Source organism: Chrysemys picta, chromosome 3, assembly GCF_011386835.1.
Source record: "Chrysemys picta bellii isolate R12L10 chromosome 3, ASM1138683v2, whole genome shotgun sequence".
Classification (NCBI taxonomy): Eukaryota; Metazoa; Chordata; order Testudines; family Emydidae; genus Chrysemys; species Chrysemys picta.
The window spans coordinates 98,302,716-98,328,811 of NC_088793.1; the positions used below are offsets into that span (position 1 = coordinate 98,302,716).

Consider the following 26,096-nt stretch of genomic DNA (forward strand, 5'->3'; position numbering starts at 1 on the left):
TGCATTGTGATGTGTACAGGAGGAACAAAGCGCTGTGCACAAATCACAGTGCAGGACTGTGGCCTTACATAGTAGTGCTAGTGCAAAATGGCTGCTTTTCAGTGGTAGGAAAAGTTTATTTGCACACATGTGCATGCACACACACACACACAAGCATGTAAAGCTTCAGAGTCCAATTCTTCAGGATGAATGTTTCTATATTAACGTAACATATGACATTTTCTCACGTTCTTAACCTGACTGCTGCAATATAGCACTGTCTGCCCAAGAGTTAGGTCTTTAGAATGTAATGATTTACATGCAAAGATAATGGCTTACAACAGAGTTAAGAAGCAGAGTAGAAGAGCTTTAATAGCAAACCATTAATGTGGATGAACTGTATGAACTGTGCAAGTCTCCTCTTCAATAACATGTCTTTGAAACTAACATTTTTCTTTTACTTATTTTCAAAAGATCTTTATATTGGCTGGAGCCAACACAGCAATCACTATTTGCAACTTAGGCTTTTCAAGTTCTAAGCAGGAATTCTGTTTGTCTTAAGCCATCACAGAGACAAACTGATTTGAGAGCCTACCATGAATTACCTTAAAGGAGCAGAACTTCTGCTTCCAAGCTGATGATTTGGAGGTCTGAACACTTAATCACTGACACAAATCAATCTACAAATTATCATTTATTTAAAAAAGCTATTAAAATTCAGAGCTAAATTATTTAGTCTGGGAATTATCATATAAAACGGTGTAGGACCAATGTCATTATTTCATGGGGAAAGGTGGGGCTTTTACCCTCATTAAAAAAAAAAGGTGTGGGAGGGCACTCAGAAAATATAATTAAAAAATGCAAAAAAAGTCAATGTAACATTATAATGTTTACAGTATTATTGAAAGAACTACTGTTATACAGATTAGATTATACAATAATATTTATTCCATGTGTTTTCTTTTTCTTGTTGCATAGGGTAAATCTAAAATATTTATGTTCTGAATACGCACGCAGTAAAACAGCACTAAAAAAAAAAAAAAAAGAATGATTCTAACCCCTTCAAAATGTTTCTTTCAAGTCTCCTCCTTGCTACCATTTCCAATTACTGCCAAGAAAAATAATTCCTATCTATACACATTTTTCTTGGTTTCAGATTACAGCATTGCATGGACATATTGCTGACAGTTCAATGGGTCATTCTCTAGTATTTCCTTTGACCTTTATTACACTAATTCTGATGATTAACAATTTATTATTTTTTATTGTGGTAGAAATTCAGAGTCACCGCCAACATCATGTCCCACTGTATTAGGCACAGTACAAGTACAAAGTAAGCGTCATTGCCTGCCCTGAACAGCCTATAACCGAAATGGACAGGATAGACAAAGGCCGGGAGAAAGGATGTATTATTATTCTCATTTTACAGATGGTAACTGAGGCACAGAGAGATTAAGTGACTTGCCAAGGTTACACGGGAAGTCTGTGGCAGAATCAGGAACTGAACTCAGATCTCCTGAGTCCCAGTCCAGTGCCTTAATCACAAGACCATTTTTCTGAGACGATTTGGTGCAATTGGAATATTTACTTATTTGTAACCCCATGAACTACTATGAGGGGGGAGGGATAGCTCAGTGATTTGAGCATTGGCCTGCTAAACCCAGGGTTGTGAGTTTAATCCTTGACGGGGCCATTTAGGGAACTGGGGTTTAAAAAAAACTGTCTGGGGATTTGTCCTGCTTTGAGCAGGTGATTGAACTAGATGATCTTCTGAGGTCCCTTCCAACCCTGATATTCTATGATTCTATGAGTTATAAACTGGCAAGTGAACACATGGGCAGCACATTCTACTCTTGGAGAGCCACATTCTATGTAATATTTCAGTCTGATTTGGCAGTAAGTTTTGTGACATCCTTTACCAATGTAACGCTGGCCTTCCCTTGCTGTTATACACAATTCCATACAATTTAAACAACAAAATTTGCGTTTATGGTATTGTTAGACTCAGCTTCTCAAGTACTAAGGATAATTAAACAGGTCATTTCCTACAGTAATAAAATACTTTCCAGCAATTAATAACATGGGATGGAAAATTTAACTGCTTTCAAAAGTCAATATTGAATGAAACAAGTTACACAAACGATATCAAATAAAAAATTCAATAGAAGTTGTATGCTTTTTAGCTGTAGGTTGGGCTAGAGGACAGAACTAGGGACATGGAACCAGGAACAAATGAGTGTCAACCCAAACTCCACCACTGACTCAATGTGTTCCTTTGGGAAAATCACTTGATTAGAAACAGGCTCTCTATCCAATCAAAGGGGCTAATACTTATTTACCTCACAGAGTGAGGTGAAGATTGTTTTATATTTTCAATATTTTAAAATTTCTCCAAAGTCTCTATGATTTCATCTTTGTCATCTTAAGAATGGTCTCTCATATGAAGAGTCAACTTTGATTCTAGAGGATGGAGAACTAAATGCAGGGTGATCCTACACGGTTTTCTTTTTGAAAACCAATCTGACAGGCTTTCAATAATCCAGTTTGGGAGGCTTTTACAAAGCTTAAATTATTAAGGAGAGGGCCAGGGGTTTTGCTTTCTTCCCTAAGAGGTATTATTAGTTAATTGGCTGAATTTGTAAAAGACATCCAAAGAATTCAGGCCCCAATCCCACAAACTTCCAGACTTGCTTAACTCTGTACTTTGAGTAATCCCATTGATATCACAATGTGTAAAGTTAAACACATGCATAAATCTCTAAAGGATTGAGGCCTGAATTAATACCTTTGTGAACTCACTGGATAATCACACTGTAGCGGGGTGGTCACTCGCTCCGGCCCGGAGGGGCTTAAAACAGCCCAGAAGAGGGCTGTTGCAGGGGTAAGTAGCTTCCAGGCTGATTGGGGAAGCAGCATCAGGGTCCTGCTGGCCCTTATAAGTGGGCCATGGGCCAGGAGGGGGACACACTCTCTCTAGCCTTTGGAGAGGGAGGGACCAGGCTGCCTGGGAAGCTGAGGAGGGTACCTAGGGTGGAGCAGTGCCAGAAGGGCCAGGGAGGTCCAGCCCAGCAAAGCCCCAGGCTGCAGGCCAAAGTAAGGGCCCACTAGAGGGTACTATGGCTGCAGAGGGGCAGCTCCGCTATAGGTAGAGGCAGCAGGTCTAAACCCCCCTTGCCTATGATGAGTGGCTTTTACATAGGGTTACCATATCTCAACAATCAAAAAAGAGGACAAGGGGAGCCCCGTCCTAGCCCCACCCATCCACTCCCTCCCTCTTCCCGCCCCCTGACTGCCCCCCTCAGAACTCCAACCCCCCGCCCCGCTCCTTGTCCCCTGACTGCCCCCTCCTGAGACCCCTCATCCTAACTACCCCCACCATGTTCTCTGTCCAGACAGTGGAGGGGCAGAAGGTTGGGCCCACACCGCACAAGATGTGGCAGGATCCAGTTTTAAATTTACCCCCTGCCCTTGCTTCACTGAAGCGGGGAGGGGAGAGTTGCTCTTGACTTCTGTGTGGTACCAGCGAGTGGAAGCCCCGACCCCGCCTGAAGTCACTGGTGCAACCCCTCCTGCTCCAGCTGGGGAGCTGCACCTGGCCCTAGGGGCTGCCACTCCCAGAATCTCCCTCCCTTCTGCCGTGGCGGGAGGCTCCCTTGTCCCGCTCACTGCCTTGGCGGGCGCGATGCGGCAGCTGGAAGGGAGGGGAAGAAACCCCCTGTTTCTCCCCCTCGCCAGGCAGCTTCCTTTGTGAGAGCTCGGCCCTGACGCGCTGCCCTGCCCGAGCTGCAGCCGCGCCAGAGAGCGTCCGAGGGCTGCAGGCAGCACTGGAGCTGCCGGAGGATGAGTCGGAGCTGGCCCTGCACCAGCAGGCTGAGCGGGGAGTTTGCCCGGGAGAAGTTTCCCTGCAGGGTCCGCTCCAGCCGGTAGAAAGCCGGGAGCCCGAGGGCGCCCGTGCTGGCGGCACCACAGGGAGGGAGGTTATGGGCTTGGGTGCCCAGGGAAACTTCTCCTGGGACAACTCCACACTCAGCCCGCTGGTGCAGGGCCAGCTCCGACTCATCCTCCGGCAGCCCCGTTGGCTCCAGCGCTGCCTGCAGCTCTCGGACGCTTCCCGGCGCGGCTGCAGCTCGGGCAGGGCAGCACGTCAGGGCCTTGGCACTCGCCACCCGGGGCTGGGACTGGGGGGCCCTGAATGGGTCCGGGTTCAAGGAGCGCCCAGCTGTGAACATGGCGCCGAGCTCAACAGAACCCCTAGCGGCTCCTCGGCGAAGAACCTCTCCGAGCCTTGCAGTCCTAGGACGGGCGCTCAGAGGCTTACTCCGTCAGGGTTACCATATGTCCATATGCCAGCCGGCCGGGAGGGATTTTTAAATATCAAAAAACCCAGATGCTTTTTAGATATTTAAAAATTCCTCCCGGACGGCCATTTAACAACCAAAAAGCCGGACATGTCCGGGGAAATCCGGACATATGGTAACCCTATTTTACACTGCAGTCTGCCCCAGTGAGCAGGGGGCTAGTTGGTGACTGGCAGTAGCCTATGACTGAGGTGAGGCGGGGATAGTGGGTGGGGGTTCCCCGAGGAGGGGAGACCCAGAGCCTGAGGGGTGTACTGCCAGGGAGCAGTATCCCGGTGTGCCAGAGGTACCAGGTCCGGGAGGGACATGGGGGCTAGGAAAAGGAGGACACCAGCCTGCAGAGGGTGCTCTGACAGCTGGAGAGCTAATTCCCAGAAGGTACCAGGAGGAGGCGCCGCAGGGGTGAGTGCCGCACGGTCACATACACCTTCAAGGATCATGTAACCTAAGAGTATGAGTTCAGTGGTACAATAATTCATAGATTTTTGAGGCCAGAAGGGACTATTGCAATCATCTAGTTTAACATCCTGCATAATACAAGCCACAGTACTTACCTAAATTAATTACTGCTTCAATTCCCATTGTTGTGGTTGAACTAGAGCATATTTTTTTAGAAAAAAATATCCAATCTTGATTTTAAAATTTCCAGTGATGAAGAATCCATTGCAACCCTTTGTAAATTTTTCTAATGGCTAGTTATCCTCACTGTTAAAAATTTGCACCTCATTTTCAGTCTGAATTTATCTAGTTTCAGTTTCCAGCCACTGGATCTGATTATACCTTTGTCTGCCAGACTGCTCTCCAGTTTCTGTTCCCCATGTAGGTACTTATAGACTGATCAAAGCACCTCTTAACCTTCTTTTTATTAAGGTAAATAGACTCAAGAACTCAATGTCTCACTATCAGGCATGTTTTTTAACCCTATAAATATTCTTGTGGTTTTTTTTCTGAACCCTGTCCAATTTTTCAAAATCCTTCTTGAATTAGGGACACCAGAACTGGACATGGTATTCCAGCAGTGGTTGCACCAATGGCATATATATTTTTACACACACACACAAACTCCCTACTACACACACACACACACACACACACACAGAAACTCCCTACTCCTACTCATGAGCCCCCTGTTTATACATCCAAAGATCGCATTAGCCCTTTTGGTCACAGCATCACACTGGGAGCTCATGTTCAGCTATTATCCCCCATGAATCCTAAGTTATTTTTCTCCCGAGTCATTGCTTCGCAGGATAGAGTTTCCCAATTCTGTAAATATGAGTGACATTCTTTGTTCCTGGATGCATGACCTTACATATATTGTTTGCTTGTGCCCAGCTTTAACAAGTGATCCATATCACTCTGTATCAGTGACCTGTCTTCATTATTTACCACTCCCCCAGTATTTGTGATGTCTGCAAAGTTTATTAGTGATTATTTTATGTTTTCTAAAAAAAACATAAGAACTGACCCTACTAGAAAGACACCCTTTAAATAATTATTTCCTCTTTATAATTACATTTTGAGACCAATTAGTTAACCAGTTTTTAATACAAAATCAACATGACATACATTAAATGTATCATTCTAGTTTCTTAATCAAAATCTAATGTGGCACCAAATCAAATGTTTTACAGAAAGCTAAGGACATTACATCAACAATACTACCTTTATCAGTCAAACTTGTAGACTCATTAAAACCTTTTATCAAGTTTGTTTGACAAGTTCCATTTTTATAAGTAACCATTTGAACAACTTACCATCTGTTGCAGTGGAGTCTTCATCACTGGCAATCTTTTAGAAAAACATCTTGATTTACAAATGCATTAATTCAGGGACATCCTCTTTCCAGTGTTATAAAGGAGGTTAGATTAGAGGATCACAATAATGTCTCCTGGCCTTATAAATGTATGAATACATCCATGTTGATTGGCATTAATAATATTACTCTTTTTATTAATTGCATTCTGGATGAGCCATTCCATTATATAGCCCAGGATCAAAGTCAAGCTGACTTCACCTGGGTCATCCTATTTACCCTTTTAAATACTGACACAACGTTAGCTTTCTTCCAGGCTTCTAGAATTTCCCCAGAGTTCCAGGAGTTATTGAAAATCAACATTAATGGTCCAGAAAGCTTTGTGGCCAGCTCTTTTAAAATTATTGGATACAAGTTATCAGAACCTTCTTATTTAAAGATGTCTAACTTTAGTAGCTGCTCTTTAACATCTTTGTTAGTTACTGTTGGAATGGAAAGAATTTCATCATCGTATGATGAGAATATCATCTAGCCTTTTCTCCAAATACAAAACAAATTTATTGAGAAATAAAAATATTGTGAAAGTATCATTTATTTTATTCTGCCTGAGGAAGGCCAAGTTTGAATCAGGGAAAAGAGCAATGTTAGACTGAGAAAAAAGGTGCAAAAAACAGAAATACCCCACTTCAGCAGAAATGACCCATAAGAAACAATGTCAGCAGGAATGGGGGTTGGAAGCTTTTCAGATGACCTCCCCACACCCCTTCAATATGAGGATAGGAGGGGACTAACTCACTCATGTCTCATCCAGAGGCATACTGCCATTTGGGTGGCAGGAACAAGGGGTATTCCTCTGGTATTTCTTACAGAAATAAAGAAGGGAGAGGAATGAGTGCCTGAATGGGAACTCTGATCCGAGTAAGAAACTTCCCTTTCCTCTGCATTGTCTTGTTTTCCACCCCTACACAGAACCTTATAATCTTTTTCCTTCCCTCTGGTGCTCTGCTAACCGTTACTGAGTAAGAATGAGAAAACAAAATGCTTGATCTCTGAAACACTATGCGTAAGGGCTGCAGTGACAGTAGGTTATAAATATTTGAATTAAAGTTTCTCCTTTCATTTTTATGCAATGATAAAAACAAGCTAAACAAAAACTAATTTTATAAAACTGCATGTTTAAATAAACTAGTTCTATTTTATGTAGGTACTTATAGTGCATCCATCACCATGGTACTGACCACTTAAAATGTTGAATGACCCTAATTATGAAAGCAAACTGAATTAAAGTATCAAGCAAAGTAATGGATGGTAGTCATAAAAGATTTAACAGTAAAAACTGGCAGTCAATTTAAGAGACCCACATTTTTCCAACACGATGTCATCCTGCAGGTATTTTCTCTTGAAATGGACACACACCAAAACTGTGTGGATCTGGAGAAGTTAAAATCAGGATCTGCACTACGTGGCTTGGGCACATCTCTGGCAGCTTTCTCAAGTGGTACAATATGAATTATTTCCCTGCATCCACTTTTTTACAACTGGAATAGAGGCTTTGGATTAATATACTGGAGTACATTTTAATGCCACAAACAGTGCTCCTCTCAGAAATGTGCTTACATCACTTCTGATAAACCACTGAAGTCTAAATGTTGCTGGCACACTCTGCTCTGGCAAAGGACACCAAAAAGTAAGTGTGTTGGGGGAGAGGGGGCACGGCATGCAGGCGGGTGTCAATCCATAGCTTACCTGCTAGCTTGCAGCTGCTGCTATGTTGCTCTTTTCCAATAATAGAAAAGAAACCAGAAATTTAGGCTTGATCCAAAGCCCACTGAAGTTAATGTAAATATTTCCATTAACTTCAATCAGCTTTGGATCAGATCTTTAATGCACAACTAGTTCTAAGCCTCCCTTCGAGTAAGGAAATGACCAGCAATGTATACCTGTCACAGCTCCATGACTGAAGAAGAGCAGCACACTGAGTTGGAAATATTAGGTGCTGTAAATAAAGTAATCTTCCCCTGTTCAGTCCCTCCCCACCCAAACAGCACTGAGACAGGCTCTGCCCCCATCATCCCACATGATTATTCTTCCTTCACCCCCCTTATCTTCTTGGTCACCCTCTCAAAATTCTAGCAAGGTCTAGAAGGGATGCTCTTGGCTAGGGGTTCCACTCTCCCGCAACTGTACTGACTCTCACTATGGGGGCTCTACCCTTGGCTTTCCAAGCTCAATATTCCCCAGTCTGCTCTGCCTTGGGAGTTCAGCACCTCAGAACTAATCCCATTCTCCAGCAGGAGTTGGCAAAGCTTTGCCATTTTATGACAGGGCTGACAAGATTCACACCATTCCCACATGGACAGAAGTTAGATGTAGAAAAAGGAAAATGTACATTTCTACATCTCCTATTTACCAATCTTAGTCATTTCTAAGTACCCAGGAGGGTTTCTACTGTGCATCTAGGGACTTTGCACTTCATGCACACAGGATCAGAAGAAAACAACAGGGGGGGTGGGGAAGGGAAGGCTGAAGGAGGTGTGGCTGTTTAAGGGAGATTCCAGGACCTGCTAGTAGGCACACCTTGGCTAGCTTTTAAAGTGCTAACCAAATTGATCAAGAAGTCCTTGACTTTTTAACATTTATTTTTTGCAGTGCTGATGTCCTGTCCCTTAATAAGTCTTTAATGACCCCTTGGCCCAGCAGCTACCTGCAATCATACCAAGCATTAGTTCAGAGAGTCAGTTATCTGTTTAAGAAATTAATCAGCCTTTTACCCTTATATTGTCTCCCTTTAAGTTCAAAGGACCTTAGAAACAAGGAGGAAGAGGATATTTCAGCTAGAGATGGGTTGGCATTGGGTGACAGATAAAAGCAGCTGATAGTTTACGCAGGTGGATTCTATGTAGGCCTCCCCTTCCAAGCCCCTTTCAAATGGAGAGGGAGGAGGGCAGGGCACAGTATAAAGTATCTTCATGTAGGGACCCATAAAATCTAGAACCAACCATGAAAAGAACAGAAAATTAATCTAATTCAAATGAAACTGCAGGGAAATTCAGGCAAGCAACATGCAACTGCCTACACTGGAATTCGTACATTCACACATTTTATTGAGAAAGATTCCAATAAGCGAAGAGACAACCCACATCTCGAAAGACTATGCAATAACACTCAACAATGAACACAGAAAGTAAAGACAAGTTGTCATCTGTTTAATACTGATTCTGAGGGAGGAAAGCTGCCCGCTGAGTTAACACTATGTTCCTATGACCAGCGGAGTTTTCCTTGAAGATCTTTCAGCCAAGTATTTCCCAGCATACACCATGGTTTAGTTTGCATGATCTAACAAGAACCTAGCTGAGTGGAATGGCTGTGCGACTACTCTGCAGTGCTATATGCCTTCCATATGGGCCTCCCATTTGTGCGCCTAGACTAGTTAGCACTTCATATATAGTATGTATATGTTAATTAATAGAATTTTACCTGCCAATCAACTGGAAACCAGAGCAGTGCAGAGCACTGGTTTGATATGCCAGCTGATCATCTGGAATGCTAGAGCTGGACATCCCAAGGATGAAGCTTGTAAATGTTGGTAATAAGAAATTTCTCAATGGTAAGTATGCAACTCCGGAATTCTGTCCGAAGGAAACATGACTAAATGCAAACCCAGCCATGTTTAGAAAGAGCTGCAAGCTGCACCCTTTGCCTAATCCTTCTTAATTGATTAAATCCTGATTTCATAACACAACCAACTGGTAAATTTGCAAGGAGCAGGAGCGCATGGTGTTTGATATCTGTTAGTGAGATCTTACATGTTTGACATTCACTCTAGCAAAAAGCCCAGAAACAAGAGTTACAGGTGATAAAGAAGTTTGTAAAAACAAACAGAAACTTATAATTATTGGTGTAACATGGGCATTCTGCAATGACAAATATAAAAATTCAATATATCCAATTACAGAATTTCAAATGCGTTGTTATCATTTTAGTCGTAAAATCAAACACTAAAATGCTCAAAATGTATTACAGCTCCTCTTTCATATACTATAAGCCTTCTAATTTATTGATATCAGATTTCTTCAGTATACCAAGAAAAGGATAAAGATGTTGCTTGAAATCTTAAGATTTCATTTAAGATAAAGCAGTAAATATTCTCTCTCTGGACCCTTAGAAAATGTTAAAACATTCCACCAGATTAAAATTACTCAGAATTAGCCTTTTGCTTGTATTTTATTAGTTTTTTGGAAGAGTGGGTAAGCAACCCATAAAGGAAAAGACTCTAGTTCTTAAATTATACAAATATAAAGGAGGAGTATCCTCAACTTGACCCTTCAGTTGCCAAATTTTCCTGTTGTCCTTCTGACAAGTACCCAATTTTGCCTCCAGCACCTTCTCAGAAGCCCACCTCCCTGAAGTACCAAGATGCCAAATTCTCCTGGACAGGTTCATTAGTTCTAGCTACCAAAAATCTCCAGCCCCACTCCATAGTCTTCAACAGGTCAATCAATAGTAAGAGAAGTGTAACTATTGCAGCCAGTCAGCCCTCAGCACAAGTGATTTTTAAACATTTCTTGGGGGTCTACTGCTCTATTTGAAAATTGCATACAATTACTTAAAAAAATAACTAGCATGGCATATTAATCTAGATGGCCATGAAGAGCTAGGCCCCCAAATACACTAATCTCTGGAGCCTAATTTTAAGATTTAAAAGAAAATGTAAAAACACTTTAGATTATTTTCTTTGTGCTACTTATTCTCATTATGTGCTTTTTTGCTGATGAGAAGTTCAGCAACATCCTGGTATTCTTTGTCTTCTGTTTTCAAAATTAATAACATGGAAATCACAAACAAATACTCCACATTCAGAAAAACAGAGTGGAAAACAGCCCTGATCCTGAACCTTTAACTAAAGCCGAACCTTAAGTCAACGTTGCACTGTTTAACAAACATCTGAAACAGTTTTTGTGACTTAAGGCTGATTGTCATTGATTATTAGTCTCTGTGACTGATAATTATCCTGGACAATAGTAAAAAAATCAATTCATATGGTTCCATTTTCAGCTTCGATAAAGCTGTAACCAGAAGCGAAAAGCTTCATCCCTTTCCTTGCTTTATAAAAAACCCACTGACACAAGTTTACTTAAAGGGTTTGGAATGAAAATCAGATCATTTTCCCTTTGCTCCACAGATCTACATGTATTACTGAAAATCACAAACCGCACTGATCTTCAGTGAAGTAGGAGCTCTACTGACTGTGTGGATATATTAAGTTCTGGACAGACTGAACTGTTGACCTTCTTTGCCACTAAAATATCAGTTAATGAGAAAGCTCAGCTGTTAACAGTTATTCAGAAGCAGCAGCCAATGTAACAGAACAATTTCTAAAATACAATTGCTAAAGCATGCTAAGTGGACAATTTTAAAATACAGCATATTTTATTTCAGCCTAATACAGGAAAGACAGATTGCACACACGTTCTGATGCCAGATGATATCCTCAAAAGGAAAATCTCACAGGAAGACATCCTTGCCTTATTGCGCAGTTAGGTATTAGGACTGCTTTCTATTAAAACAGCATCTCACTTCCTTTTATTTTAAAATACTTATGTGAGCAATAATAGTGTTGTTATACTGCAGGAATCACACACTTCACGTGCATTGTGAGGAATGAGATGAGGACAAGTGCCCTCAGCCACCAGAGGCATGTAATTACCTCTCTCACCAAATACACCGTGGAGCATATTACTGCTCCTAGCAAAATGGCTATAACCTGCTTAAAAATGAAAACAAGACTGGACCTGTGTTCTCAGGACGTATAATTTTAAAAAGAAAATCAAGTTCTGGTTAGTGTGTTTTATATTCTCATTCTAGTTATTTAAAAATACTCAGTCGTATCATATATTTGTCTGCTGATTATTACCGTTAATTGCCCACATATGGATGTGATCTGGTAAAAAAAAAAAAAAAAAAAATCTATATTTTCAGTATAATACAGTCACTAAATTTAAGCATAGGAAAAATCATCGATCAAATTCCAGTTACACAAATAATTTAATTAATTTTGTCTGGCACCTTATAAAAGTCCTCCAGAAATCACTGGTCACTGTTTTAACTCACTGTTTAGGAGACACAACTACTCGTTCAACCACTCTTGCCACCTGATAACTACATCGAATGCTTGATGCCCAAACTTGTGCAATTGTACTTCAAATTGCACAACATGTAAGATGTTCTGAAGTGAAACACAGACTAATAGATCAATAGCATATTATTCTGAAATGTCATGCCATTTGTAAATTCTAAACCAACAATGTGTAAAAATCATTTTCAATCTCCTCCCAAAATAAAGCAACTGTTTATTCTTGTGGTAAAATAACCAATAGCATTTTACTAACATATTATTCCTGATAATTCAATGTTAGTTATTACTTAGAGCATAAACATTTAAAACCCATCCAGTGAATGTTCAGTAATGCGTTTCTTATCCACACAGTAAAGCAAGGTAGTTTCACACTGACATATCAAATACAGTGACTGGAAATAAATGATATTACATGGGTAATCAATTATAACTTGTTTCAAAATTGAACCTAAAGCTTACAAAACATACAGAAAGACAGAACTAACAAAAGGGCAGTAAGGATAGCTGTCTTAAAAATAAGCAGTCTTGTCTGAAACAAAAACTAGAATTTTCCAAAACAAGGTACAGCAGCTAGTGGAATACAATACAGCATAGTAAGCCACCTGATAGTCACCAAGCTAACATGACTAGCAAAGGATTTATCACACTGCTAGCTATTTCATTATTGGCTTTATTCTTGGTTTTTAAAACTTTTTTTGAAGAGGCTGATATTGTGTTTCCTTTCTAACAGACAGACACACATACACACACTTCAGATAGATTTTTATACTGATTTTGCAAGTTTTAAAACTACAACATAGTTGCAAAAGCCCAAAGGAAGCCTTCCTGGAAGAGAAATACCTGTCTTCACTATTATGGGAGATGGATGAATGGAGCAGACCTGGAAATCATATTCTAATCTGGATCCTGTCAATGACTCACTATATTACTTGGGGAAGGTAACTCAACCTCCCACGGCCTACAGTTGCCATCTTTCATTAAAAAATAGGTTCCTGTGCTATCGTGGTATCAAAAGCACTGCAAGCTATATTACTTGTTGTTTTGATGTTTTAATATTCAAATCAATTACTTGAACAAATGTTTATCACTTTTAAGTATTATTTTGATCTAGTCATTCCAACAAACTCATCAAGAATATATATTTTATTTTTTATAAATGTGTATATTTTCATGCTTTAAAAATTACACCACTTTGCTTCCCTTAAATTGGCTAGCTAAATGGATGTCAGGCCTTTAATATACCATGACCTCTCCTCTTATCTTTTTCATATTAGGCAGCCTTAGTCTTTCACATATTAGGAACAAGAAAGTATACCCAACTGATGTCTGGGAAGAAATTCTAGGTTGTGTCGCATTAATAAAGAAGCTGCTTCAAATTTTTATACTATATTTTTGGAGCAAGGTCTAAAATTATTTAAGAGAATTGAACTGACACTTTAATCTAGACTAGATTTCAGTAGTGGTTATCTGACCTGAGATAGACACATGAGTCCTTTCACTTTTCAAGAGAGGTATACACTGTATGGTAAATTAGAAATAAGATCGCCTATTTCAAAATTGCCTGCAGTTTCAGAATTGCTTTAGGCTGAGAGCTTGTTTGTTTAGGGAATTAAATAAGCAGAATGCTTCAGCTCCCAAGAAAAGCAATGTTTAGTTTCAAAATAAAACCGCATCAATACAGATGGTCTAATTTTCTGGAATATAAACTCACTGACCTGGTCAAGTTGAGGACACTTATGACATTAGTGCCTAACTCTGGCGCTGACCCTTTTCCATAGTAACTGAACAGAATGATCACACATACTAAGACAAGCATTAGAATACCCTGTCCAGTTGGAATCCATGCCTAATTTGTGAATGGAGATTTCATTCTAACACTGCTCTCACCACTATATAAATACAGACAACTTAGAATTAAGCAATGTGACTGTCTTTTCTTACTACATTTGGAAGTAATTTTGAATAGCATGTTTGCCAGCTTTTTTGTTTACACTTGTCTCAGCCAGACTTGTCAGCCTTTTCCCTGACACAGCCTAGCCAGCCTCTCTCAGCTCACTCCCTTTCTGCCAGGGCATCCTTTTAACTGGTCGGGATCTTTTGATCGCAAGCTTAGCCTTGGGAGACTAAAGCACCCTAGGTCTCCATGAAGCCAGCTAGGTAAATTCTCTCACCAATTGATGGCTCAGCCATTGTTGTTTTAACTCCACTGAAGTTGGGTACTGGAGAGGCTTTCCTTTCCTGAGTTCCTTAACATACCTCCTTTAGATCCTCATTTGATTTAACTATATGCATTTCAGACATTTGTCACAGCTTCCTAGCTTCTGTGATCAATAAATGGAAGCTTAAGTAAGTTGACCCCAATAAGGTGGCACAAACAGAATATGGGGGCCAGGCTGGCATAAAAACTTTCAGACCTTTGGCGGTACCAGCAAAGGAGAACTATTGCTATAGTAACAGCATCATTACAGTAAAAACAAAGTGGAAAACAACAACAACAACAACAAAAACAGACCTCACCTGCACATTTGGTTCTGGTGATAAGCGGTGGTCCTGGCTGGCCAGTTCCTCCTTCTCCTGGCCTGGTAAGGAGGACACGAATCTCATACTCAGTGTCTGGGTCTAAGTGCCATAGCTTATAAGTTGGTGCATTTACAGCATGGGTTTCTGTCCAGGTCCCAGATGTCATCCGGTACTCCACTTCTTTCAGAATTATAGGCCCATCACCAATTATGGAATTAGCATTCAGCTGAATCAGCAAATATGTAGGCCCAACACCAAGTAATTGGGGGGGTGCTATTGGTCGAGGTGGTTCTGTAAGAAATTCAAAAATACACAGTGAATAAAACCAAACTTTAAAATATCACAATATTATTAATATATGTACAGCTAAAGGCCTCGCCCAACAAGAAGTGTCATCCTGCAGTTGTAGAGATGCCAAAACTGGGAAGAAAAGCCAGAATAATACAGCATTAACAACAGGAGGCTATATTCGCAGTTGTTATAATTCAGTGTAGCTCCACTGAAGTCAATAAGCTATATTTATTTATTCCCCTGTTCCAGGACTGTGCTGGTTTATAAGATCCTTATCTGGTAACATTTCTTGAACTATTGTGAATCACTTCATGATAATTCATGTATTTTATAAGACAAAAAAATTGGGACTTTGAATTTCAAAACCAACTCATTTTATTTTATTGAGAGAAGCTATGAACAATTCCTGCAGTAATAGCTTCAGTGTCACGTTCCACTGCCCCCTTGAGAGCATCTCCAAAAAAATCATTGCAGTCCATTTCAAACCTGCCAAATGCAGTGTAGGGTGAACAATATGGAAATATATCAAAGCCATTCAGAATGTTTAGAACTGGGCAATACTGACTGGATGGTGACAATGTAAAGATTTATAACGACAACAGATGGAATTATTTATGGTTCCTCAATCAAATAACTTATCCTGGCATACATATGTCTGAAATGGGTACACAATGCAACCCACACCCCCCTTTAATATAATTTTAACAAAGCTGTAAAGTGAAAGTTAGCAACAGGGGACTGAAAAGGTGAGGGGGGAAAATCTATGAAGTTTTTGCCTGGAGTAGTACATTGCCTAGGAGTCATTTAGTTTAAGAAACAATCAAAGCAACGTGTATTTTTCCAATAAAATGAATCCACTGATAAACATGGAAGGTTCATTTTCATTCCAGATGGCACATATTTCAGCTAATTTGTTTCAGTTAATTAGTCAACAATGCTAAATTCAAGTCTCACAGGGATTTCACACAACAGTACTGCAGAACCAAAACAGCAACTCCAAACAGGTAGAGACATCTGGTGGGAAGTGCATACAAAAGAAATCTAACCCCAGACCTCTACCATCCTTCAACCCCGCCCCCCCCAAAAAGAAAACACAACACCTTTAAGAAAATGAAGTAGTTAAAGTGTGGTTCTACCTTTGAAAAGTGACTATGTAAAAATCGTTAGTCAATATATCATCACCATGTGCTTATTCAGAATGATGATGATCTGGAACAGGATCTCAACTGCTTCCAAGAACACCTTGTTACATTCTATCAGCACTTTGAGGTGAAGTTCAGGATGAGATTTCTTTGTCCCTGTGCACCTCTACCAGAGATGACATTACTCTGGAGCTACTAGATATTTTTTTTCTGGAAGTGCATACTTGCCATTTTTAGAAGGGGTCAGATTGCCCAAATAGCAAGTATTTACAAAATCTTGCCAGGGAGGGATTTCCCATGAGCGTCCGTAGAAGGCCTGCAATCAAAGCACTCATCTCGTGTTACACAATTTGAAAATTGTGCTCTCATACGAATCCATGATATCTCAGAACGGGAACAGCTGGGATTCTTTTCATTCATCCTCAGTGACAGACCTAGGCCTGATTCAGTGATGTGCACAAGTTCTACACAGTTTAGTTCAGGACAATCTGGACTCTCAGGTATCTGAACTAATTATTCATCTAAATTTCTCTTCTTCTCCCCCCCCCCGAGTTTCTGGCATAAACTAGGCATAAGCCTCTTTATCTGAATCAAACCTCAGCAATGTAGCATAGCTTAATGAAGGCAATTCATTTCCTGTGGAACTAGCATATTAAATGGCAAACTAATGATTTCTAAGGTCAGTCTTATAGCTAACAACATAAACATTGTTGAGGATGATACACCACCAACTCTGAGTTCTGAAACTCTACAATATGAAGCTATGTTTAGAAGTATATACTTTGATTAACAGCATGATTATTACAAGTGAAACTATGCATTAATGAAACTAATATACCATTGCATATTAAATTTTTATGTTGGATGTAAAGTGTATTCTTACATTAGCATATGCATTTTGTTTTTAAGCTCTTGAGGACAAAGACTTATTTAGAAAGTCTCTTCCCGTTCTAATAAATTATGCATGAATTTTAATCAGTTAGCAAATGAACAAGTAATTGTTCTGCAGCAGTATTAATATTCTTCATAACACAATGCACCATCAGATCCAGAGGTATGGTGCAACCAAAAATCCCTAAAGTACACTAAGAGTCAACTGAACCATGCAATCCCAATATACCAGATAAACTTTTTTGATGTTACCCAATTAACTTACTATTAATGATTCTCGTTCATTATTCTAGGACCAGATCCATCAAATATTCTCCAATTACAATTTCAAATTGTATAATTTGCTTTTACAGATCTAGTAACCTGAAAATGTTATGACTTGAAAAATAACACTAACAATTAGTAGGTGTGTTGAGGCCATTATGATGATGTGATATCACTTCTATTACACTATCATCAGATGTATGCAACACTACCCAATCAATGGGCTCTCAGGTTGGAGTCACTGCATATATCAGTACACGTTACAGTGATCCTGCAGGATAAGGGAGCATGTGGTTTTCCAGTCTTGTAGTCCAGAGCAATACTCTTTCCAAGTGAGCTGGGAAGATAGTTTGTCCAAATGTAAAGGTTTCGGGTGTGGTATGGAAAGAAATAAAGATGATAAGCAAGAGGGGATCCCCAAAGTTACCCTCTCAAAAAAAGTTCACTCTGTCTTGAAGCATACAAGAATGTAGTCACAAGTAAATACTATTACAAAACTTAAAGAGGAAAAAAAGTTTGAACTTTCATTTTGTGATTGATATAATCTCAGAATTAATATTTACTTGTCACATCTGTGAGCTTATGAAAAAAATTCAAATGACATAAGCACACATTTAAGTGCACTTGAAGCTGAAACCACTTTGCAAAGTAATGCACACAGGAAAAAATAATCCCAACTATAGATACAAAATGATGGGGCCTAAATTAGCTGTTACCAGTAAAGAAAGAGATATTGGAGCCATAGTGGATAGTTCCCTTAAAACATCTGCTCAGTGTGCAGTGGCAGTCAAAAAAAAAAAAAAAAATCTAACAGAACGTTAGGAACCATTAGGCAAGCAATAAATAATAAAACAGAAAATAACATAATGCCACTATACAAATCCATGATACACCCACACCCTGATAGTATATGCAGTCCTGGGTGCCACATCTCAAAAAAGATATTAGAATTTGAAAGGGTACAGAGAAGTGCAATGGAAATGATTAGGGGCATATAACAGTTTCCATACTATGAGACGCAAAAAAGTCTGAATCTGTTCATCTTAGAAAAGAGATGACTAAGGGGTGAATATAACAGAGGTCTATAAAATCATGAACGCTGTGGAGAATGTGAATAAGGAAGCGTTATTTACCCCTTCACATAACACAAAAACGAGGGGGTCATACGATGAAATTAATAGGCAGCAGGTTTAAAACAAACAAAAGCAGGTACTTCTTCACACACCACACAGTCAACCTGTGGAACTCATTGCCTTGGGATGTGGTGAAGGCCAATAGTATAAATGGGTTAAAAAAAGAATTAAAGAAGATAGATCCACCAATGGCTATTAGCCAAGATGGTCAGGGACACAACCCCATGCTCTGGGTGTCCCTAAACCTCCAACTGCCAGAAGTTGGGCCTGGACGATGGGATGGATTGCTTGAAATTGCCCTGTTCTGTCCATTCTCTTTGAAGCAACTGACATTGGACACTGTCAGAGACAGGACACTGGGCTAAATGGACCATTAGTCTGACCCAGTATGGCCATTCTTATGACCAGAGAGATTTGAACTTTTTACAGCAAACAATATTTTCATTGAATTTAGCTTTAGTCTTGTGTTCCAACCTAGGGATTTGTTCATGGGCTATTTCAATATGATCACCGAGTAGATATTTGTAACAAATTCCAAACTTTTCACATAGATCACACTTGGTAATTTCATTCCCTTCTGTGATGAGTGCAACTCTAGCAATCAGCTGTGAATATTTTCATTTAGGAACTAAGGATAAACTTTCCACAAATATTGTGCACTATTGCTTAAACTTAGCCATTTTGGTGAACAATCCTGCCAGTGAACTTGGCTGCTAGAATGTCCGCAGAAAGAAAACATAAAAGGAGCACAAACTTCTAAAATGTGAATGTTCATGTATAAAGTTTTGCAGTATTTGGCCAGCTCAAAATGCCTAAAGCTAAGTTAATCACAAATTAAGACTGACATTTCATCAGTATGACATCTCCATTTTGCCTATTAGTAATTCAGTATGTTCAAATCAGGATTTGAATGACATTATGCATTAAATGCACCGAGATATTTAGGCACCACTGAATAGAGTAGGCACAAAGCATCAACTTTAACTGATTTTTCTTGCTGTTAAATGGTTGTGTCACATCCTTAACGTTACACATTGTGTGTTAATAATTAATTCTATATAATGGGCAAACAAGCAACCAGGAAAATTACTAATGATTTTAGTATCGTAAGTGGTATTATAAAAGTAAAACATTATGTACTAGCATGTAAAATATACCTATTACAACATTACTAATGCATTATTCAATATAATTCACTCAGTCCACTTTTATGTACTAACCTCTACTACACACAGAGTCCACATGTACACACAGTAGCACACCTCCACCCACACCACTACGTCTCCCTTCCAGGACAGAACATGTGCCCAAACTTTGGGTGAAGGAGGAGGGTTAAGGTAACATTTATTTTAGTGGCAGCAATTTGCCAAATTTAACAGTGTTGCCAACTTTTTTATTTTCTCACAATTCTTACAGTATTCAATATTTTACTGAAACCCCTAGCTTTCAGTCAGGTGATTACATGAAAAGCTCAGCATTACTTTAAAACAAGTGTCTAGCCCTCAGTTCCAGAAAAAAAAAATTTGAAAATGTGACTTGTCTGCATTTGAAAAGTACAAAAACTAAAAAGGCAAATAAAAAGAAATTCAACATTTATTTTTAAAAAACATTATTTTTAAACCAATCACATGATTTTTGAACATTTAGGGTTGGGCAGTATTGTAACTGTGAATATTTACTCTTCAATTTGAATAACTATGCTCATTATCACAAACAAACGCCAAAATTCTGAAGCAACATCTCTTAGGTTAACATTCATAATATGATAACATTGCAACCTGCAGCACTGGTATGTTTAAATTATTCAAAACATGGAATATTGTGCCAATATTCAAAAAGGGTATGCAGGATGACTCAGATAATTACAGGCCAGTAAACTGGATATCAATCCCACATAAAATAATGGAAAAGCTTATGTAGGATTCACTTCATAAAGAATTAAAGGATGGGAGTATAATTAATACCAGTCAGCATGGTTTTATGGAAAACAGATCTTGTCAAACAAACCTGATTTCATAAGATATCAAACAGTTGATAAGGATAACTGCACAGATGTACTGTTGAGGTCAGAAGTGCTGAACCAAGGCTGCACAGCACAGACACGTAGGATACTGCATTTGCCTGCTGGCTGTTGGTGTCAGGGCTGTGAGCCAGAGCAGCAGAGTATTTAAGGTACCCAGAGTTACAGGGCAGGCGGTGACATAACCCCTCACTGGTCTGGATTGCACCCCAAAACCGTGACACCTGCATACAGTTCTGGTGTCCACATTTTTTTAAAAAGAATGTTGGAAAATTGGAGAAGGTACAGAAAAGAGCCACACAAATGATTTGCAGGCTAGAGAAAATGCCTTACAAAGACACACTTGAAGAGTTCATTATGTTTAGCTTATCAAAAAGATGATTGAGAAATGATTTGATTATGGTGTATAGGTACCTTCCCCCAGGGAGAAAATGTTAGATACTAAAGGGCTCTTTAATCTAGTGAAAAAGGGCATAACAAGAACCAATAGCTGAAAAGCTAAAGCCAGATAAATTCAGATTAGGCTTAAATCACAAATGTTTAATAGTGAGAGTGATTAACCATTGAAACAAGCTACCAAGGGAAGTGGTGGATTCCCCATATCTTGATATCTTCAGAGCAAGGCTGGATGCCTTTCTGGAAGGTGTGCTTTATTCAGACAAGACAATGGGCTCAATACAAGGGCAAATAAATGAAATGTATTGGCCTGTGTTAGGCAGGTCAGACTAGATGATCTAATGGTCCCTTCTGGGCTTAAGTAATGGAAAATTTGGAGGACATTAAAAACATATGAAAATTTTCAGCAAAAATACTTGTTTTTAAATGCTCTTGTTCCACGGATGGAATAAAATATTAATGTTTAATAGCAAACATTTCATTCAATATTCCAAGCAATGTCATTTTTGTCTAGAAAGCTTTGCAGTGATGGAAGAAAATTAACTGGTATTGAGCAATGCAATTCATCTTTAGCTTCATAACTGCTTGAAACACACATTGGCCGCGCTTTAAACTGCTAAAAGAGAAACCGATGCAGCTCTGCCTAAAGGTCTCATTCTCCCAAGTGTCAGGAGGAGCCAGGGGTACAATGTACACAAAGACGGGGTCGTGGTGTCTCCTGGGGATTACAGAAAGGAGCATTTTACTGAACAGACGCTCTTGTAGCCAATTAAGGAGCAATGATGTCAGACTGCCTCTGGGACTAACAGGTTCGTGAGGTAGACCGTGTGTCTGTGGTTAGACGAAGGGTCACTTAAAAAAACCCAAAACTCCAACAAGATTACACAAAGAGCAGTTAGTCAATGGGAACTGACCACCTACCTCTCTTAGACCCTTTAAAAATCCCACCACGGACAATTCAATGTTCACAGGATCATACACACCCCACCCCACCTCCAAACCAGGCACCAGCATAGCTTGCAGCCTTACCTGTACCACTAGAAAACAAGGAGAGCTCTGACTATACATACACTGGCCTGCGATTAACACCAAACACCAGCACTTCGCTTTTTTTTATTATATCTAATAAAGGTGTAAAGTTTAATAAGGCTTTATAAGTGTCCAATAACCCACCAAGTTAACTATTGTTAACAAGTGTGGTCATTGTTCATTTGCATGCCATAAAAAAATAATCACAGTATATTTACTGGGTTTCACTAAACAAATATCATAGGGTTACCATACGTCTGGATTTTCCGGGACATGTCCGGCTTCTTGGTCCTCAAATCCCCGTCCGGGAGGAATTTCTAAAAAGCAGGACATGTCCGGGAAAATAGGGAGGCATGGTAAAGGGCTCCCTCCTCCCCGGGCTTCAACTTTCCAGGGCCAGGCGGCGGCTGTTCATTCTCCCCACCTGGGCAGCCGGACTCGGGAGTAGCCACTGCTGCAGCTCCCACTGCTGCAGGGAGAAGCGGCCAAGCATGTGGTGCTCGGCAGCTGCAGCTCTGGCGCCCGGGGCGTGAAGGCGTGAACCCCTTGAGCCTGGGCCTGCTGCGGGGACCCAGCTGGTGCAATCCTGCGGGCGGCTCTGGAGTGGGGGCAGCAGGCCCAGCCCCCCATCCCATTCGGGTCCTGCAGGGGAACGAACGGGGCTGCCGATGCCTCCGCCCCAGGGCTGCCCGCGGGATTGCACCAGTTGGGCAGCAAGCCCAGACATGACTGGCCAGGGACTGGGCACAGCGTGCGCGCTGCTGGGTCCCCACAGCAGGCCTGGGCTCGGAGGGTTCGGGCCCGGGCACCAGTGCAGCAGCCGCCGAGTGCCACATGCTTGGCCGCTTCCTCCCCCTGTGGCAGTGGGAGCTGCAGCAGCAGCTGCTTCCAAGTCCCGCTGTCCAAGTGGGGAGAACGAACAGCCACCTCCTGGCCCCGCGGGCCACCCCCCTACTCTCCCTCCAGGTACCGCCCGAGTCCTGCCTGCGCTTGGGGCCAGGCCGGACTCACTCACCCAGGTCCCGTGCCTGGCTGCTCAAAATCAGCAGACAGTTGGTCCACTTCATCCTATCACCTTGCTGGTAAGGTTTCCACCTTTGCTTTTCAAATATTATGTAATACACAACATGCAGCAATGAAAATGGGGAATATAAGCCTCACTGAGATCCAGCCTAGTCAAGGGGCATTGCCAGCACCCTTGCAGTCTACCAAATGCACTTTGAAAAGTCATCCGAACTGCACTTGCAGTTAAATCTTTCCTTGCTGCTGTGCAAGTGTCCAGTTTTACAAGCCAGGGAAGCAAAGGGTAGGCCAGGTCTCCTAGGAGATGCTTAATGAACTTGCACACTTGGTTGACAACCTTCCCCCACTGTGTATTTTCAACCCCAAGCTGATTGCCCTCCAAGAGACAGCAGTATGGGCAAGCATCCAAAGCACGATCACTACCCACTTTTCCACCATCAAAGCAACTTTCATTCTGGTGTCTCTGTGCTGGATGGCAGAGATAAGCTCAGTACACAGATTTAGGATGGGGCCTGAAACATCTGAAAGTTCTCAGCTGATCCTCCCAGATCTGCATCGCAGTATGATCCCACCAGTCACTGCTTGTTTCTCAGGCCCAGAAATCCCACTCCACCATGTGGAGCTGGTCAATGAATGCCTGCAACACCCAACAATTTTCATGAATTGTTTGCCATCATCCATTCCTCCTCCTTATCAAGTCCTGTCTCATCTTCATTGCAGCACCACCAGCAGGTGTTGCAGTCATAGTCACTGAAATTCCACCAATACAGAAGAATTGCATGCCCTATCTCCAAAACAGACGTGATAACTCTGCTGATCTGTGTTTCTGCCAGCACAAGGAACTGAAAGTATTTTTTTAAAAACGCAAAAGTTATGGGATAGAAAAAACGTTATGGGATGGAGGAAAGGAAACTATGAGAACTTGGCCCCAAACTCCCATAGGTCCCTGAGCACAGTACTGGTATCCCACAATGTACTGCAAAACATCCCAACAAGCTGTTGTGATAGATAGTGGTTCTGGGCCACTGAAGTGCCTACCTATGGTGCACTACATTGTCTGCTGATACAGTTTCTCACAGTGAGGACATGCAGAACCAGGAAGAGCAGCCAAGTCCATGCACAGCTCTAGCAACTTAGCGATTTCAGCAGCTGTAATGCAGCAAAAATTCTGGCAGAAAAACTTTTTAGGGTAGATGTGGTCTCTCCTCTGACTCTTGAAACAAGCTCTCCTTTGCTTATTCAGGTTAGATGATCAAAATGTTCCCCCTTAGCCCAATGAGCACGTCCTTTTTCAACAGCAGCTTCTAACTGCTTTTGTCTTTTTTTAATTTATTTTTTCTCTCTTTTCTTCTGTGGATTTTCCATTGCTCCAGCCTCACCCTTGCAGACAACCTGGGAAGAACCAGTTTATCCTGAGCTGCAGACATCTCATTGTTCTAGGGTACTTCCAAGTTAACAACTCAATGACTCTTGTTGCACTGCCCTAGCCCAGGTCTGTCCATAAATGGCTGATTCTACATACCCTGAGGCATTCAGTGATACAGCAATTTCATAAAAGCAACCAGAATTCAAAAGTTATACATAGATAAGTTTTCCAAATTGTCACAACCCTCACATTTATATTTTTCAGATGAACAATACAGAGATAGTTCAAACACCTCAGCACTTTCAACTATTCATCTGTGTGCACAAATTACAGCAGTTATGATGGGAAAGACCTAACAGCATGAGATCTATCACTCTACTGCAAAGTTCTAGCTGCCCTTCCAGCACTGTCAGTCCCATGCTGAGCGGCTTCATATGTAGGATTGTATTTTTTATCAGTAAACATCGATAAACATTTATTTCACTACACAGACACAAACAAAAAATGTCCATTGATACTAACTGAAATTTACATGAAGGAAAAGTAAGAAAAATGCTGCTTGAGAAGTTTTTAGAGTTAGATGTATGGATACTTAATTTATATATTTGGATCTGTGATGTTGACAAATTGTGTTTTAACTATTTATAAGGCATTAACTTTTTAAAATATTAATGTCTACTGCCATTAATTGTTTGACTCTCCCCCCCCCCTCCATTGTTTGGGCCCCTTCTATAATTGTCCCAAAATTGTGAACATTTAAATTTATAGAAATAAAAAATATGTATAGATTGATATCCACTGATATAAAAAGAAGATAAAAATTGAATTCTGCCACACCTATTCATACGATATGGGATATACACTCATTGTAACTTCAACAAGTAAAATTTACCCCTTAACTGCCTTGTATCCCGTTGCCAGTTGATTGCCCTGACATTGATACACAGTTCCTACAAAATGTTACTATTTAATTAAAGGAATTAGTTGACTGGAACAAAAGAACACTAAGCAATTGCTTAGTGACCAGGTGGCATCGAGTGATTTATCCAACTCTCATAAAAGGCACAGCTATAAATATGGCATTAATTCTCATTTGTCTTTATTACCAAAAATGGGAAAACTGAACGAATTTGTCTTAAACACAAGCATTTTAACATAAACACCCAAAATAACTTGGTAAAATTCAGTAATGTTGTATAAAGATCCTGTTATTATGAACAGACACAACAGAAATGGCAAACTGAACAGCAGCCCATGACACTTTGCATAATTATGACCCCATTGTATTTAGCCACAGCAACGTCAGCTTTAAATTTAGGGTCTCTGCTAATGCTGATACTGAATGTCACAGTTTAGCTCAAACTTTCAAGTACCTGCATAATATATCAAGTTTATGTCTGAAGTACAAAAAAGATTGTGCAGCTATAAAAGTGTTTAATCTTTGTGACACAGTAGTTACTGACCGCCCAAAGTGCTGAAATAAGAATTATTATTTCACTGTGGAAAATGCTAACTTCTGCATAGTGATTTCATATCCTATGCATCATCATGGCATTTTATTCACCTTGATTTGAAACACCATTGCAATCATTTTATTATCTGCCCTTATATAAAAGGAACAATGTGTTGCTTCAGCACTCTCAGCAGAAATTGAAAACAACGTTAGGCTCATGCTCAGCCTACATATGAAAATAAACAAGATTTTCTTAAAAATTGAAGTACGTTCTCCCCCACATCTTGTAAGCACAGGCACACGGCTGGTATTTTAGGATACCAGTACATGACACCATAG

General features: G+C 40.4%; 1 protein-coding gene across 21 annotated transcripts in view; it reads right to left on the reverse strand.

Annotated features, from left to right (window-relative positions):
- PTPRK (protein tyrosine phosphatase receptor type K) overlaps window positions 1–26,096 on the reverse strand; it is a 569,400-nt gene that overhangs the window by 200,303 nt on the left and 343,001 nt on the right. For all 21 annotated transcript variants that reach the window (XM_065588559.1, XM_065588557.1, XM_005280229.5 and 18 more), the window contains exon 7: window positions 14,747–15,040. In XM_065588559.1, the coding sequence (XP_065444631.1) occupies window positions 14,747–15,040 (294 nt within the window). The remainder of the gene's footprint in view (window positions 1–14,746; window positions 15,041–26,096) is intronic.